General features: G+C 44.0%; 1 protein-coding gene across 19 annotated transcripts in view; it reads right to left on the reverse strand.

Annotated features, from left to right (window-relative positions):
- Window positions 1-2710: 2710 nt before the first annotated feature.
- PRR14L (proline rich 14 like) overlaps window positions 2711-15642 on the reverse strand; it is a 63361-nt gene continuing 50429 nt past the window's right edge. For 11 of the 19 annotated variants that reach the window (XM_082353028.1, XM_082353034.1, XM_082353036.1 and 8 more), the window contains 3 exons: window positions 15570-15641; window positions 14217-14344; window positions 10029-14133 (listed from right to left, as the gene is read on the reverse strand). In XM_082353028.1, the coding sequence (XP_082209154.1) occupies window positions 13925-14133; window positions 14217-14344; window positions 15570-15641 (409 nt within the window). In that variant the 3' untranslated portion in view covers window positions 10029-13924. Of the gene's footprint in view, window positions 8783-10028; window positions 14345-15569; window position 15642 lie in introns of those variants that run through there. The other 8 variants (XR_014233856.1, XR_014233857.1, XM_082353040.1 and 5 more) reach the window with 8 other exon arrangements.

The following is a 15642-nucleotide window of genomic DNA, read 5'->3' on the forward strand; positions in this document are numbered from 1 at the left end:
GCCCTTTGCCTAGACTCTGGCTGAGTATGGGTCCCCAAACTGAAGGAGTACAGCTCCTCTTTTTTCTCCCCTAAGCTGCTAATAGCACTTGTCTTCACCAGGCGTTTGACACAGCAGGAGGGGTATATTGCCTGGTACCTGCAATTATTTCTACATGGTTATTTAAGCTCAACTAGGGCATAACCGGGCCCTACAGGGAGCCTAACAGGCATCAGATTTCTTATTGGAGACGAGACACTTCCCTCTATGGTTTTCAAAAGTCTGAAGAGGAGGAAAAAATAAAAGTATAGAATTGGTTTTACTATTCAATTGAGAGTAGTAACTCAAAACCAGGGGGAAGAAAAAAATGGGAGGGGGAGATTATTTCAAAATGAAATGCATTTGGGGAAATTGGATATTCACATGCAAAAGAATGAAGTGGACCCTTTACACCATATACAAAAATTAACTCAAAATGGATCAAAGACCTAAAGCTAACAACTACAACTATAAAACTCTTAAAACATAAGGGAAATTTTCATGACATTGAATTCAGCAATGATTTCTTGGATATTACGCTGAAAGCACAGGCAACAACAAAATAAGATAAATTGTATTTCATCAAAATTAAAAAGTTTTGTGCATCAAAGGACACTGTCAACAAAGTGAAAAGACAACCCTGAGAATGGGAGAAAATAGTCACAAACAATATATCTGATAAGGGTCTGGTATCCAGAATATATAAATAATTCCTAAAATTCAACAAAAAAACATATAACCGAATTCAAAAATAGGCAAAGGACTTGAACAGACATTTCTCCAAAAATAATATACAAATGACCAATAAAAGATGCTCAACATCACTAATCATTAGGGAAATGCACATCAAAAGCACAAGATATCAACTTCACACCCATTAGGATGGCTATTATCAAAAAAGAAAAAGAGGGCTTCCCTGGTGGCGCAGTGGTTGAGAATCTGCCTGCTAATGCAGGGGACACGGGTTCGAGCCCTGGTCTGGGAAGATCCCACATGCCACGGAGCAGCTGGGCCCGTGAGCCACAACTACTGAGCCTGCGCGTCTGGAGCCTGTGCCCCGCAACGGGAGGGGCCGTGATAGTGAAAGGTCCGCGCACCGCGATGAAGAGCGGTCCCCGCACCGCGATGAAGAGTGGCCCCCGCTTGCCGCAACTAGAGAAAGCCCTCGCACGAACCGAAGACCCAACACAGCCAAAAATAAATAAATAAATAAATAAATAAATAAGAAAAATAACAAGTGACAAGTGTTGGCAAAGATTTGGAAATATTAGAACGCTTTTGCATTGCTGGTAACAATGTAAAATGGCTGTGCAAAACAATTAGGTCGTTCCTCAAAAAGTTAAACATAGAATTATCATATGATCCAGCACCTAGGTATAATCTAAAAGAATTGAAAGCGGGGACTCAAATAGAGACTTGTAAACCAATGTTCATAGCAACATTATTCACAATAGCCAGAAAGTGGTTCAATAGATGAATAAACAAAATGTGATATATCCATATAATAGAATATTATTCAGCTATAAAAGCATGTATGAAGTACTGTTACATGCTACAACAGGAATAAACTTTGAAAACATTATGGTAGGTAAAATTAGCCAGACACAAAAGGACACATATTGTTTAATTCCACTTATATGAAGTGCTTAGAATAGGCATATTGATAAACACAAAAATTAGAATAAAGGTTACCAGAGGCTGAGAGGACAGGGAAGGGGGATGGGTACAGAGTTTCTGTTTGAGATGATGATTAAGTTCTGGAAATGAATAGTGGTGACGGTTGTTTAACATGTGAATGTACTGAATGACACTGAATTATACATTAAGTAAAAAATGAATTAAAAGGTTAAAATGGTAAATTTTATTATATTTCAACACACAGACACAAAGCAGTTAATAACAAGTGTTGATGAGGATGTGGAGAAATCAGAATAATCTTTCTGTCCCTATAGATTTCCCTATTCTGCATTTTCATATGAATGGAATCATATAATATGTGGACTTTTGTAACTGGCTTCTTTCACTTAGCATAATATTTTCAGAGTTTGTCCATGTTGTAACATGTATCAGTACTTCATTCCTTTTTATGATTGAATAGTATTCCATTATATGGATAGACCGCATTCCTTTATCCAGTCATAGCTATGGACATTTGAGTCATTTACGCCTTTTAGCAATTATGAAAAATGCTGCTATAAACATTCATATACAGTTTATTGTATAGACATATATTTTCATTTCTCTTCTGTGTATACCTAGGAGTGGAATTGCTGGGTTGTATAGTTTAATTGTTTAAGGAACTGACAGATGGTCTTCCAAAGTGGCTGCCCCATTTTACATTCCCACCAGTAGTGTATGAAAGTTCCAATTTCTCCACATCCTCACCAACACTTGTTATTTTCTCTCTTTTCAAAATTACTATCATTATGTCCAATCTAATGGGTATGAAGTGGTGTTTCATTGTGGTTTTGATTTGTATTTCTCTGATAACTAATGCTGTTGAGAAATTTTTCATGTGCTTATTGGTCCTTTGCATATCTTCCTTGGATAAATATCTATTCAGATTCTTTGCCTGTTTTTAAATTGGGTTATTTATCTTTTTATTATTGAGTTGTAAGTGTTCTTTATATATTCTAGATACAATTCTCTTATCATATATATGATTTGCAAGTATTTTCTCCCATTCTTCAGGTTGTCTTTTCATTTCTTTTTTTTTTTTTTTGTCTTTTCATTTCTTAATGGTGTCCTTTGAAGCAAAAAAGTTTTTTAATTTTGATGGAATCTCATTTATTTTTTCCTTTGTTGATTGTGCTTTTGGTGTCATATCTAAGAATTCTTTGCCAAATCCAAGGTCATGAAGATTATACCACGTTTTCATCTAAGAGTTTTAAAGTTTAAAAGAGTTTTGTATATGGTGTGAGGTAAAGATCCAACTTCATCCTCTGCCTGTGGCTATCCAGTTGTCCATTGATTGATTTTCGTTTGTTAAATCAACCTGACATTGCTGGTTATTGTGTATTATCCTTTTTATCTATCACTGGATTCAATTTGCTAATATTCTGTTTAGGATTTTTGTATCTACTTTGTGAGAGAGAATTGGACGGTTACTTTCATCTCAAACTGATTCATGTGTATGAAGTTTGGTTCATTTTACCATACACTTATCCAGTTGTTCCACTACTATAGCTGAAAAGACTTTCCTTTCCCCATTGAATTGCATGGCGTCTTTGTCAAAAGCAACTGGACATCCATGCATGGGTCTATTTCTGGGTTCCAAAGATTTCCATTTGTTCCATTGACCTATCTTAATTACGGTTGCTTTAATTATAAGTCTTGAAATCAGGTAGCATGGATTCTTCAACTTTGTTCTTCTCTTTCAAGATTATTTTGGCTTTTATAGGTCCTTTGCATTTCCATAAAAAATTTAGAATCAGTTGGTCAATTTTAGCAAAATGCCTGGTGAGATTTTGATTGGGACTGTGTTGAAACAAGAGATCAACTTGAGGAGAATTGACATTTTAACAATATTGAGCCTCCCAATCCATGGACCTGATAAATCTCTCCATCTTTGACTGTTTACAACCAAAAGTAAATTAGTACTGGCATACTCATTTTATTGTACTTTGCTTTATTGTGCTTCACAGATATTGTGTTTTTTTTACAAATTGAAGGTTTGTGGCAACCCTCTGTCTAGCAAATCTACTGGCACCATTTTCCCAAAAGCATTTGCTCACTTTGTGCCTCTGTGTCATATTTTGGTAATTCTCACAATGTTTCTAACTTTTTCATTATTATTATATTTGTTATGGTGATCTGTGATCAGTGTCCTGTGATGTTACTATTGCAAAAAGATTATGACTCGCTGAGGACTCAGATGATGGTTAGCACTTTTTAGCAATAAATTTTTAATTAAGGTGTGTACATTTTTAGATGTAATGATATTGCACACTTAATAGACTAAAGTATAGCATAAAGATAACTTTATATGCACTGGGAAACAAAAAAACATGTGCGACTCACTTTATTGCAATATTAGCTTTATTGCAGTGGTCTGGAACCCAATGCCCAATATCTCTGAGGTATGCCTATACTTTTACTCATTCCTGGTCAATGCAAGCACCTTAGAACATTTAAATTCCATTTATTCTCTTCCAGCCTTTTGCGATGACATTGTTATACTTTATTCTATTAGATTTTGTTTTCACGAGGATGTGCATAGCAGCTGTATTCGTAAGATGCCCAAACTGGGAACAACACAAATGTCCATCAGCGGGCGAGACTATGGATGAACAAATCATGGTGTGTTCATACAGTGGAATGTGACTGTGCAACAAAATGAACAAACTCACAGGACTTGCAACAAGGAGGATGAATCTCAAAAACATTACATTGAGCAAAATAAGTCAGACATCCATAGAGTAACATTATCTGGTTGCAGTGCTATGAAATTTAAGAGAGGGCAAAACTATAATATTAGAGGGATAGAATTCTGAATAGTTGCCTTCCTCAAGGCAGGAGCGATTAACTGGAAGGTGCCTGAGGGAACTTTCTGGGGCAATGGAAATATCTGGGTGGTGGTTACATGGGTATACATTTGTCAGACCTCATCAAACAATAAATATTAGTTCTGTGCATTCTCCAGTGGGTAAATTATACATCAAGAAAAAGAAAATATCTGGGAAAACCAAAACCAAAAACTACTGATTTACCTTTTTTTTTTCCTTTTTTTTTTTTTTAGTTTGTTCCATGAAAACTTTTCCATTTTCTCTTTGACTTGTACTGCAGCCAAGCAAGTTTTGAAAAAACAGTTTTCTACTTTTGTTTTCCAGAGACCATTTCTGGAATGATCCTTTTAAAGCCCAGGCTCGATGTACAGTGAGGGACATGACCCTTTTCTTTCCAGCCCACCTACTGTCACACCAGGTCCTAGTTGTATTAAAAGGAGGAGGAAACTGCAGCTGCTTGAGATAGATTCCAGGGAATTTGCCATGGTCAGATGGAACTCTCTGCTCCAGACTCCCCTGGCTACCTCCCAGCAGCCCTTTGACATGCACTGGACTAGAGGCTTCCAGCTACTTCTGTGTTGACAATGGTCTTCTTTGGTCAGGGTAAGTATATGGATTTCATGTGCTGAAAGGTTTTGTTTCATCTCATTTCTCCTTTAAGTCATCTCATTCAGAAATGCATTAGATTGGTGAGTCCCCTGGTAAAATCCTAGGGGGAGGAGTTTCTGAGTCCAAGTAGAGATGCTTATCCTCCAGAGTGAAGGTTGGCAAACTAGGTGTCACTGCTTGTTTTGTAAATAAAGTTTTATTGGAACACAGCCACACTCATTTGTTCATATATCACCTACAGCTGCTTTCCTGCTACAACCACAGAGATGAGTAGCTGCAAGAAAGATCATATGGCTTGCAAAGCCTGAAATATTTACTATCTGACCCTTCATAGAGAAAGTTGGCTCAACTGTGGTCTAGAGCACCCTGCATGGGGGCCTCTGTCCTGGCATCAGAGATGGGGGCCGGCCACAGCCTCATAAAAAAACATAAAGGACAGGGTTTGGATATAGTTTACCAAACGGGAAAAGTATCTCCATAGGATGATTTATGCTCTTTGACCTTCAGTTACTACCAAGAATTCAGATTGGAATCAGAGGAATCTGGATCAGGTTAACTGTCCTGGTGGAGAAAGACACAGAGGGCTTTGGAGAACTGGAAATCCTTGTGGAAAAGGCCAGGGAAGGCTTGCTGACGAGTTCAGAGGCAGCAAAGGGACAAGCAAGTACCCAGCCAGTCCAGAGGAGTGGAGGTCATGGCTTTCAGCACCTCATCTCATATCTGAGGCTCCACATAGGTTGTGGGCACAGAAACTTCCTATAGAAATCCCTAGCACAATTCTGCAGGGGAAGGTCATCAACACTTTTCAACAGTGAACAACAACAAAACAAATTAAAAGACATCAAGATACAACCCCTTACATTTTAAGTATATATATAAGCGTGGACGTGTGTATATATATATATGCATATATATGTATACACATGCACGTGTTCCAACCCTCTTAAATTTTAAGAATATATACATTGGGCTTCCCTGGTGGCGCAGTGGTTGAGAATCTGCCTGCCAATGCAGGGGACACGGGTTCGAGCCCTGGTCTGGGAAGATTCCACATGCTGCGGAGCAACTGGGCCCGTGAGCCACAACTACTGAGCCTGCGCGTCTGGAGCCTGTGCTCCGCAACAAGAGAGGCCGTGATAGTGAGAGGCCCGCGCACCGCGATGAAGAGTGGCCCCCGCTTGCCGCAACTGGAGAAAGCCCTCGCACAGAAACGAAGACCCAACAGAGCCAAAAATAAAATAAATAAATAAAAATAAATAAATTAAAAAAAAAAGAATATATACATATATGTGTCTGTGTGTATGTAAAATATTTATATATCAAAGCTTTAAGGCCTCTTTCCAGCTATAAAGTTCTATGATTTTAAGGCAATATGTGCCTGATTTGGGATTCTGTTCTATAAATTTTTAAAATAATAAATCAGTTCTAGATTGTGTCTAATGAGGAGAAGGGAGAGGTACTGGACAAAGAGAGAGGGAGGGAGAGAAGTTGGGAGAAAAGGAAGAAGCAGCGATGGAAACAAACACACCCATAAGGAGCTGCAGATAGGAAAAGGAGACTGTAAGGAAGGTGGCGGGTTCACGGGGCCCTCACCTCCAGCGCCCGGCCTCTTAGAGAACATTGTGAATGTTGTTCCGAAGCTGTGCTGCAGACCTAACTGCGGTGCGTGACCTGTACGCAGATAAATGTAGTTGGTGGGGCTTCTCCGGAAGCTCGCAGGGTGGCGTGGGGTGCGGAAGTTAGAGCAGGCAGTTCAGAGGGTGGGGGGGGGTGTGTGGGCTGAGGGAGCAGCTAAGAAGCCTGCCTGACAGGGAAGGGAGCGGGAGAGGGAACAGGTGGGGAAAACCTCCAGAGATCTGAAGACATGGAAGCAGTCAAGTGAGGGATGGGAGAAAGAATATTTGCAGCTGACGGTACAGCTTTTGTGCAAAAAGCTTCAAGGCAAGAGACAGCATGGAGGATTTGAGGAACTAGAGGAAATTTCAGAGCGTGGAGCGCCTGTGGGAAGCCGGTCTGGAGAGGCGGGTGTGGGGGGAGGTGTCTGGTTTGCTAGAGCAGATCCTGGGGGCAGGAATAGACCTGGGCTCTAACACTAACCACACAGGCGCGGCCAATTAATGTCTTTAAGCCTCAGTTTCCTCATCTACAAAGTGGGGATTAAAAACAAAACATCTACCTCATCAAGTTGTTGTGAGGATTCAAGAAGGTAATAAACACAGAACGCTTGGCACTTGGTCAGAGCTCAACAAACGCGCGTTACTATCCTTATGTGGGGGTGAGGGGAACCCGCAGAAGGATTTTAGGGGAGTGGTTCTGACAAGTGCGAAGTTGTATTTTACAAAGATCACTTAGGCTGCCAGCAGTAGGGGAAAAACTCATCGGCTGCTGCAGTACCTGGGTTATTTGCCGCCGAGTTTGTACACTTCCAGACCATTTTACCCTCTCCCAAAATCTGAAATGAAAATGCAAAAGGGAGAAAGATTCTCAAGACGATTCTTATCCACATGAGCCTCCACCCTCAGCATCCCAGCATGCCCGTGCCCAGAGGCAGGGATGCAGGCTCCAGGTTGGGCCGCGCGGGCCCACCTTCCAGGTAGATCTCACGGGCGGTGGTAACTCGACTGGCCCCGCCCCGCCTGTGAGCTACAGCCAATCAGACGGCGCGAGGTCAGCAGTGGGTGTGGCTGCACCAGAAAAGCTCCCGGTTCACCTGCGACTGGTCCTTTGAAGAGTAATTGAAGAGAGGGGAATTACGAGGTCTTCAAACACTCACAATCGGCAGGATGAAGGGGACCTCGGCCGCTCTGTCAAGCAACAGGGTCTGTTAGTGAAGGCGGCCATTCATTCACCCATCAAATGTTTACTGAGCCCCTACGACTTATACCAGGCACTGTTTTAGGTGCCTGAGGGGTCACAGGAGGGACCAGCGAGGAGCCTCAAAAATAAAGCGTCGGGGACTTCCCTGGCGGTCCACTGGTTAAGACTCCATGCTCCCAATGCAGGGGGCACGGGTTTGATCCCTGGTCGGGGAACTAAGATCCCGCAGGCTGCAGGGGAGGCCTGAAAAAAAAAGAAAAAGAAAAAAAAAAAAGAAAAATAAAGCATCAGAAGGAGGATGTGGGGTGGGGGGAGACACACTTTTAGGAGGAGCGATCTGGGAAGGCAGAGATCTGAACAGTGCCTGCGGGAACCATGTGGCCGTGTGGGAGAAGAGCCCTCCGGGCACAGGGGACGCTGGGTGAACATATCATAGGGAGGACCATGCCTGCGCTGGCCAAGGAACTGCAAAAAGGGTCCGCATGGAAGTCCTATACAAACGGCTTCCACCTCAGGAAAACGCAGAAGCAGAAGCACCGGCTGACAGCAAGGAGGGAGAAGACGCTGTAAGTTTGAGAAGGATGTTAGAAAGACTCACCGGTGACCCTGAAAGTTGCTGAAGTATTGGGAATTTTCTAGAACACTTCTCAAGAGAAGTCGCAGAAGGAACTGAAGAAATGAGGTCTCCATCATGTGAAGAGGGCAGGACACAGTAGAGGATTCTCCCATAGGTTTGGACCTCTTACTCTCAGGAGGCCCTACCAAGGCTAAGATTCTGTGATGGGGGTGCTAAAGGAATGACAGGGCCGTAGGTGATCATTGGCCTCTTCCTTCTAAAGGAAGAAAAAGTGTAGAGAGGATTCTTCTCCAGGTAATTGTGAAACCTAAGCAGCAGAAACACAGCTGCCAGGCAGGAGGACAGAGAGAGGTCTTGACTGTAGAAATCCAAGAATTGGAAGAAGGCCAGGAAGGGACATTGGGCACTGCTTTCCCTCTGGACAGAGGAAGAACATCCTCAGGAATCTCGCTTCTATCTGGAACACGTAGGCGTGGTGTTAAATAGCCTTGTTTTCAGTCATTCTTTCACCAGTTTCCACTGGTTAAACAAAGAGTTGAGAATCAGAGGACTCACAACCTAACCTCATGTACAGCTGGGAAGGATATGAGATAAAAGGCAAGACCTTTTTTTTTTTAAGACCTTTTAAAAAGTAAATGAATGTACTCCACCGTATTTATACTCTCCCAAGTAGCCTCCTTAGCAAGCTAAGCTCTTATTCCAGATATGTTGCTAATATTTGACATTTTGACCTGAATTTTTTTTTAATTAATTAATTAATTTTTGGCTGTGTTGGGTCTGTTGCTAAGCACAGGCTTTCTCTAGTTGTGGTGAGCAGGGGCTACTCTTTGTTTCAGTGCACGGGCTTCTCATTGCGGTGGCTTCTCTTGTTGTGGAGCACAGGCTCTAGGAGTGTGGGCTTCAGTAGCTGTGGCTCACGGGCTCAGTAGTTGTGGCTCGCGGGCTCTAGAGCACAGGTTCAGTAGTTGTGGCGCATGGGCCCAGTTGCTACACAGCATGTGGGATCTTCCTGGACCAAGGCTCAAACCCGTGTCCCAGGCATTGGCAGGCGGATTCTTAACCACTGCACCACCAGCGAAGCCCCATTGACCTGAATTTATTATTGCTTTTTCATTTCCCAGCCATGTGAGAAAATAAACACTATTCAAAAATCACACCTAGAATACTGGCTCGGCATCCCTACCCAACTGAATTGGGTGTGACTCATCTGAGTGAGTCTTGGCTGTTTCCAAATACCAAAGTCCCTCACAAGAGATGATCTGCCACCTGAGTAAATTTTAAAAGCTCCACGACAGTCTTAGAAGGCCACCCAGACGTGGAGCTCTACACATGTTCTGAGCACAGTGCAGTCCAGAAAATGGTGACTGCTTTGGAAGGGAAAATGCTTGTGTGATATATATAACTTTGGAATGTTTTATTAAAAACAACAGCAACCTCATGATATTACAGGTAGAATTTTAACTTAAAATGAAGCCATAAGAATAAAATAACAGCCTTGAGAGTTATTTGAAAGGTTTTCAAAAAAAAATTTCCTTTTTATTTTCATAAATTAACACACATAACAGTGGGAAGTTTAGAGTCACAAACTACCAAACAGAAAAGGAACTGCAGGGGCATCATGTATGCCAATGTTACCAAAAATGTACAAATTTCACTGAACTATTGACCATGATAATATACAAACACTTCAGGCAGCTATTTACTGGCCTAGACCAGCCCAAGGAGATGCTGAGGCCTCTTGCCAAGAATTAAAATCCGATTCAGCACCAGAGAGGCGCTTGTGGAGACACACAATGAACAAGCATCCAATCTGAGAGAGTGCTGTGCTAGATGGCAGGCTATGCGGGGACCCTCACTTCACAATAAAAATAAATAGCCTTTGCTGCTCAATTTGTGATTAGATGATAGTACTAAACTTTGATTTCAGTAAATTAAGCCTTCTTCCCGGCCAGCTTTTTATACAGGAAGTTCAGTCGTGGCAAGGAGCCCTTCCCTTGCATGAATCCGGGAAAGGATACTCCGCACCTCTGGCCAGCTACTTAAAGACTTTGGATACAGCCACCCATGATGTGGTGTTTCAGAGGTCCTTTCCATGATACTGGGGTGGGGGAAGCTTACAGAAACAAAGCACAAGGGAATTAAAGAAAGCACCAACTGCATACTCCGCCTCCAGGGAATGGGAGAAAAGTACCACCATCTAAAAGTTGGTCTTTCGCGCATCTTGATGTACATTGATTATGAGATGAAATCCCAGCCTGGAGACGGAGCACTGGCTCTGCGTTCCATCAGGCCGCACCAAGCCTTGGACCGGCGGCCCCAGTCCTGCACTCTGTGCAGCCCTTAGCCTCGCAGACAGGGAACCAGCCACAGGGGGAGGATCATGCCCAGAGGGTGGGATCTGGAATCTACCTCAGGTTGTCTCTGGCACTCATGCAAAAGACCCTTTCAGGCAAAATTGTGACAAAGTGTCATGATTTTCACAGCTCTTGGAGGAGCACTGTTTCAGGATTCACAGCATGAGTTTCTGAGCTCTTCAGGCTCCGAGTAAGGCAAACGCTGTATGTCTCTCCACTGTACCTCCCTCAGCTGTAGCTCTTAGAATACGGTCAGTAAAAAAAAAGTGGACATGATCTGCTTGAACAGGTGATGAGGTACATTTAAATTAATAGAGAAATGTAGCTGGAAAGGAAACCAAAATAAAAGAGGAGGGGGAAGGTGGGGGGGGGCAAATATAGCTATAAACTGACAGATGGAAAACACTATAGTTTAAAGTTTCAGTGAAAAGCTGATGTGCAGAACCCTGACTGGACCTGAGATTTCTCCTCTCTTTCCCATATTAAAAACACTAAGTGTCTTTGGGTGGTAAGTCCCCATACTCAGAAACTGTTACCAACTCCCAACCCAGAACCAGACCTCCTGTAGCTACGGGCAGGTGGCTGGCTCCGAGGACCACAGACTGCAGCTGGCTAGGCCAATGGTAAAAATGGATGTTAAGACAGGTGTGGCTGAGCACGGCTAGAACCCGATGTGGCAACTTCAGGTAAGCAATTTCAAGTTTGCAGTGGGGGCCCCTTCTTAACTTTGGAATGAGGAAGGGCCTTGGCCAGATGCAAGCCGAGAATCACAAGGAGAGGGATGGCCTCAGCGGAGCTTTTTCCTATGTTCCCAGGACAAGGAAGGAACCCAGGTCTCCACTTCCTCCAAGCCCCCATTCCAAATGCCAATGTTCCAAATCATTGCTCCTGGCCCTGACAAGTGCCACTCCTGCAACGGGCAAACTTGAAATTGTATCTCCGTAATGTTGGTGATGCCACAGCTGCACCCACGTCAACTTCAGTCTGCCACGCTTGCCACGTTGCACACCTGTCTACACTGGCAATGGAGCTGGCAAACAGGGCTCTGTAGATTTGCTGGGAGTTTGCAAGCTGTCCAGCAGGAGCTTCCTAAAAACGTTTGTACAAGGGCACAAACTCATCCCACTCCCTTAAGCAAAAAGACAGAGAGAAGCATTTGTGTCTAAGGACCCTGTCCCAGGAAGGGAGAGGTATTGAGGGGAAACACAGGTTGTGTCTACACAGTCTGGGCAAAGCGAATGCACAATGGCAGCATCTGGTTTGCATTGTTCAGAGCTGGTGCGGAAGCCGGGCTCCCCTCTAACGCTCCGTGGCTGTGGCCTTAGAAGCCTCCGTGGATCACCAGGTGTGTATTTCACTTACTAAATGCTCTGTCTGAGGCAGTGGGCCTACAAGACAGATGTGGCACTTCGTTTTTCTCGCACTGTCAGTTTTTCTGCTCCAGTGTGGCACAGACTGTCAACCTGCAAAGGAAAGGCACATAGAAACCCCCACCCCCACCCCATCCTCCCATCCCATGACAGACGGGGAAACCAAAGGGACCCAGGAGACATGATCCAGGAGGGCACCACTCACTCCTCTCACAGACTGACTCGAAAATGTCTCTGGAGCTTTGACAGTTCCCATTGGCGCTGCTCCACGGCAGTGGCTCCTGGGAGGATGGGAGAGGTGACCAGTGTCCTGAGGCTGGGCTTAGCATCCCACTCACCAGCCAAGGAATGTTAATTCTCTGCACTCTTGTTTTGAGAGAGAGAGAGAGAGAGAGAGAGAGAGAGAAAAGATAAAACACAAGGGAAGGGGAGGAGGGGAAGCAAGGCAAGGGCACACAGGCCTTAAGTGGGAAAGGAATGAAACCTCCGGGCTTGTGGCCTCACACGGCACGCTTCTGGTCCTCTGACCACAGGCTGCCGCAGGCACAAACGGAGAAACCCAGAGATCTCTGTCTGGCATTCTACCAAACTTCCAGTAGGTCTGACGCAGGAGCCCAGAGTACAGTGAGCTGCCCTCCAAGAGGGCTGGCCATGGAACTTCGTGACCCCAGCCTGTCCTCCTCCCCACCCTGGAGCGGGCTGCTCTGGCAGCTGCGAACGCTCTGGGTCGGCTTCATCACCACCTGAGCTGTCGTGGATGCCTTTGTCATGGACCACCACTTCAGATGAAACCCACTAAGACCACACCCAAGCTTCCAACTTTTTAAATGACTGGGGGAGAGACCTGCTCTTAACTTCCGTCATTAAAATAAATACCACTACTTAAGCAAGAATGAGAACCCAGATGAGAAATGAGTCGCACTAGGAGCTGGAGGCAGGGAAGGGGCTGCTTGAACACGTCAACGGGAAAACGGCTCTCGGCTGCCTCACACTACGCACCGACAAACCAGGTCAAATGCCTGTCGTGTGTTCTGAAGACGTGTACTGTCTTTCTCCTTGATGTCTTAAAAAACTGCTTTAAAATCACATTTAAAGGCTCCAAACATGCAGCAATAATTAAAAAAAAAAAAGGGAAATAAAACAAATGAAAATAATCAACACCACCACATTAAAAAGTGCAACTTACTTCAAATGGGGCCTGGACGGGCTCCTCGGGCACTAGTGACCCACAGTCACAGAGGGGAGAAAATGATGGGGAAAAGCCACACACACACACACACACACACACACACACACACACACACACACACACCTGGTTCTGGACAGATGGGCTCAAAGGATTAGAAAACACAGCAGCTCATCTTTCCTCAACTACTGAAATGAGCCGGTGAGACCACACGGGACAGGACGCCAGGTCCCCCTCCCTAGGCCACGTGTCTAAATAATCTTGGTCTAGCACCACCGTAAACGACGCGGAACTTTCACATGGACGTGCAAATGCTGTGAGTCCTTGGAAACCTAGTGTTACTGAAGGTATGTGGTGTCCTCCTCCGTGGATGGCAGACAGTGTGGGGAGGAGGCCGACATCATTCAGGACCATTTCCAGGAGAAAGGGAGCGTTCCTGAGGTTCTATACTCAGCAGTACAAGTTAGAGGACCCTCTTTCACCAGTTCCTAAAAAGGCTGCACCTTGAAATAGGTAAAAATCCATAGTCTGCATTTTGAGTGGTTTGGGCAGTAGGGCAAAATTAGGCAACCTCTTCCAAGGAGGCCGGGAAAGTCTAAAGTTGAGACCCCCCCACCTGAATCGCTTCTCAACAACCGGACGACCGCTCCTGCTCCTCCTCTTCCTTGGCAAAGAAGGTCTCCAGTTCCATCAGTTTCTGTATCAACAGAGCATCCAGCTCTTGACTCTGCAGCGCCGCCTTCTGGGCCCGGGTAAAGCTGCCTGCCACCTTGACCTTACCGCGAGCCCTCCTCTTCCGTGGGACTGTGAAATCCTGAAACTCCAGAACTCGCTTCCTCTTCTGTTGGCTGATTGAGATGAGCGTACCATTCCGTTCCTTAGGTTCCTCAAAGATGGTCTCTAAACACCTAAGGGTGGAGCACAAAACAGAATCACCAACATGCTCACCCTGGGGGCCACCAACCCTCCCAGTCACTGGGCGCTAAAGGCTAACTGCCCCTGACAGCTCTTTCCTCTGGTCTGCAGCTATTTTTTGATGACAAAACACATATATCTATGAATATGTAGTACAAGCACATAGTGAAGAAATTTAAACTGGACAGGAGGGTAAAGAATAAAAGTAAGATGAACCCCCCACTCCCCACCGCGGCAACAGCAGCAACGGTGTTTTGTGTATCCTCCCAAAGTCACTCAAGGTACAGATGTGCATAGGTAAGCATGTATCATCAGAGGTCAGCCCTTCTGTGTAAAGGGCCAGGTAGTAAACATCTTAAAATTAACGAGGCACACAAGTCTCTGCTATATATCCTTTTTTGTTTTCTAAACAACCCTTTAAAAGAATAAAAACCATTCTTAGCTCACAGGGCTGGAAAAAAAGAAAGAAAACCGGTTGCTGGTTGGACCTGGCCTGTAGTTTGCTGACCCACAGCATCTATCCAACACTTTGGTTTCTTCTTTACTCAAATGGCAGCAAACTACATGCACTGGCCTATGCACTGTGCCACTCTGACCTATCAATAACGTTTAAGATTGCCCCAGCTGGGTACACAGGTATCTGATTCATTCTTTTAAATGGCTATGCAGTGTATCCCATTACAAGGATGGACTATAATTTAATCAGAACCCTATTAATGGATATTTTAAGTTGTTTCCAATCCTTTCCTATTATTTAGCAATGCTGCAATGAATAGTCTTATATCAATGCCTTAGTTTTATCTTCTAGGATAAAACTCTCCAGCTACATCCTGGACACTACAGGAATTTAATAAATGTTCAATGACTTGAACTGAGTTTAGACGCAAAGGTAGCCAAGTGAAATGCCTTCTGTACTTGGGTTTGGAGTCATATCTGAAGATCAATGATTATTAGTCCTGAAGACAGCAGGCATATTTGCTAAAAACGCAAGTACAAACGAAAAGGAGACTACCTAACCTGACACACATCTCTTTCCCATCCTACCACTGACCCCAATTCAAGTGTTGGGAACTAAAAATACCAATTCTAGTTATTTTCAAGACCCCGGTATTGGAAGAACTGAACATAAAACCCTTTCCGAAGCACAAGGATTGGAGATTTGCATTGATCATTTCGGAAGCCCCCCCAATCTATTATTTCCTGCTCATAGGTACTTACCTGTTTGCAGGAGGAGATTTATAATTCTTGTTGGTATATATTTCTTCTAAACTAAACTCCTTTTTCTTTAACC

The sequence above is a fragment of the Balaenoptera borealis genome, assembly GCF_965194805.1.
Source record: "Balaenoptera borealis genome assembly, chromosome: 14".
Classification (NCBI taxonomy): Eukaryota; Metazoa; Chordata; class Mammalia; order Artiodactyla; family Balaenopteridae; genus Balaenoptera; species Balaenoptera borealis.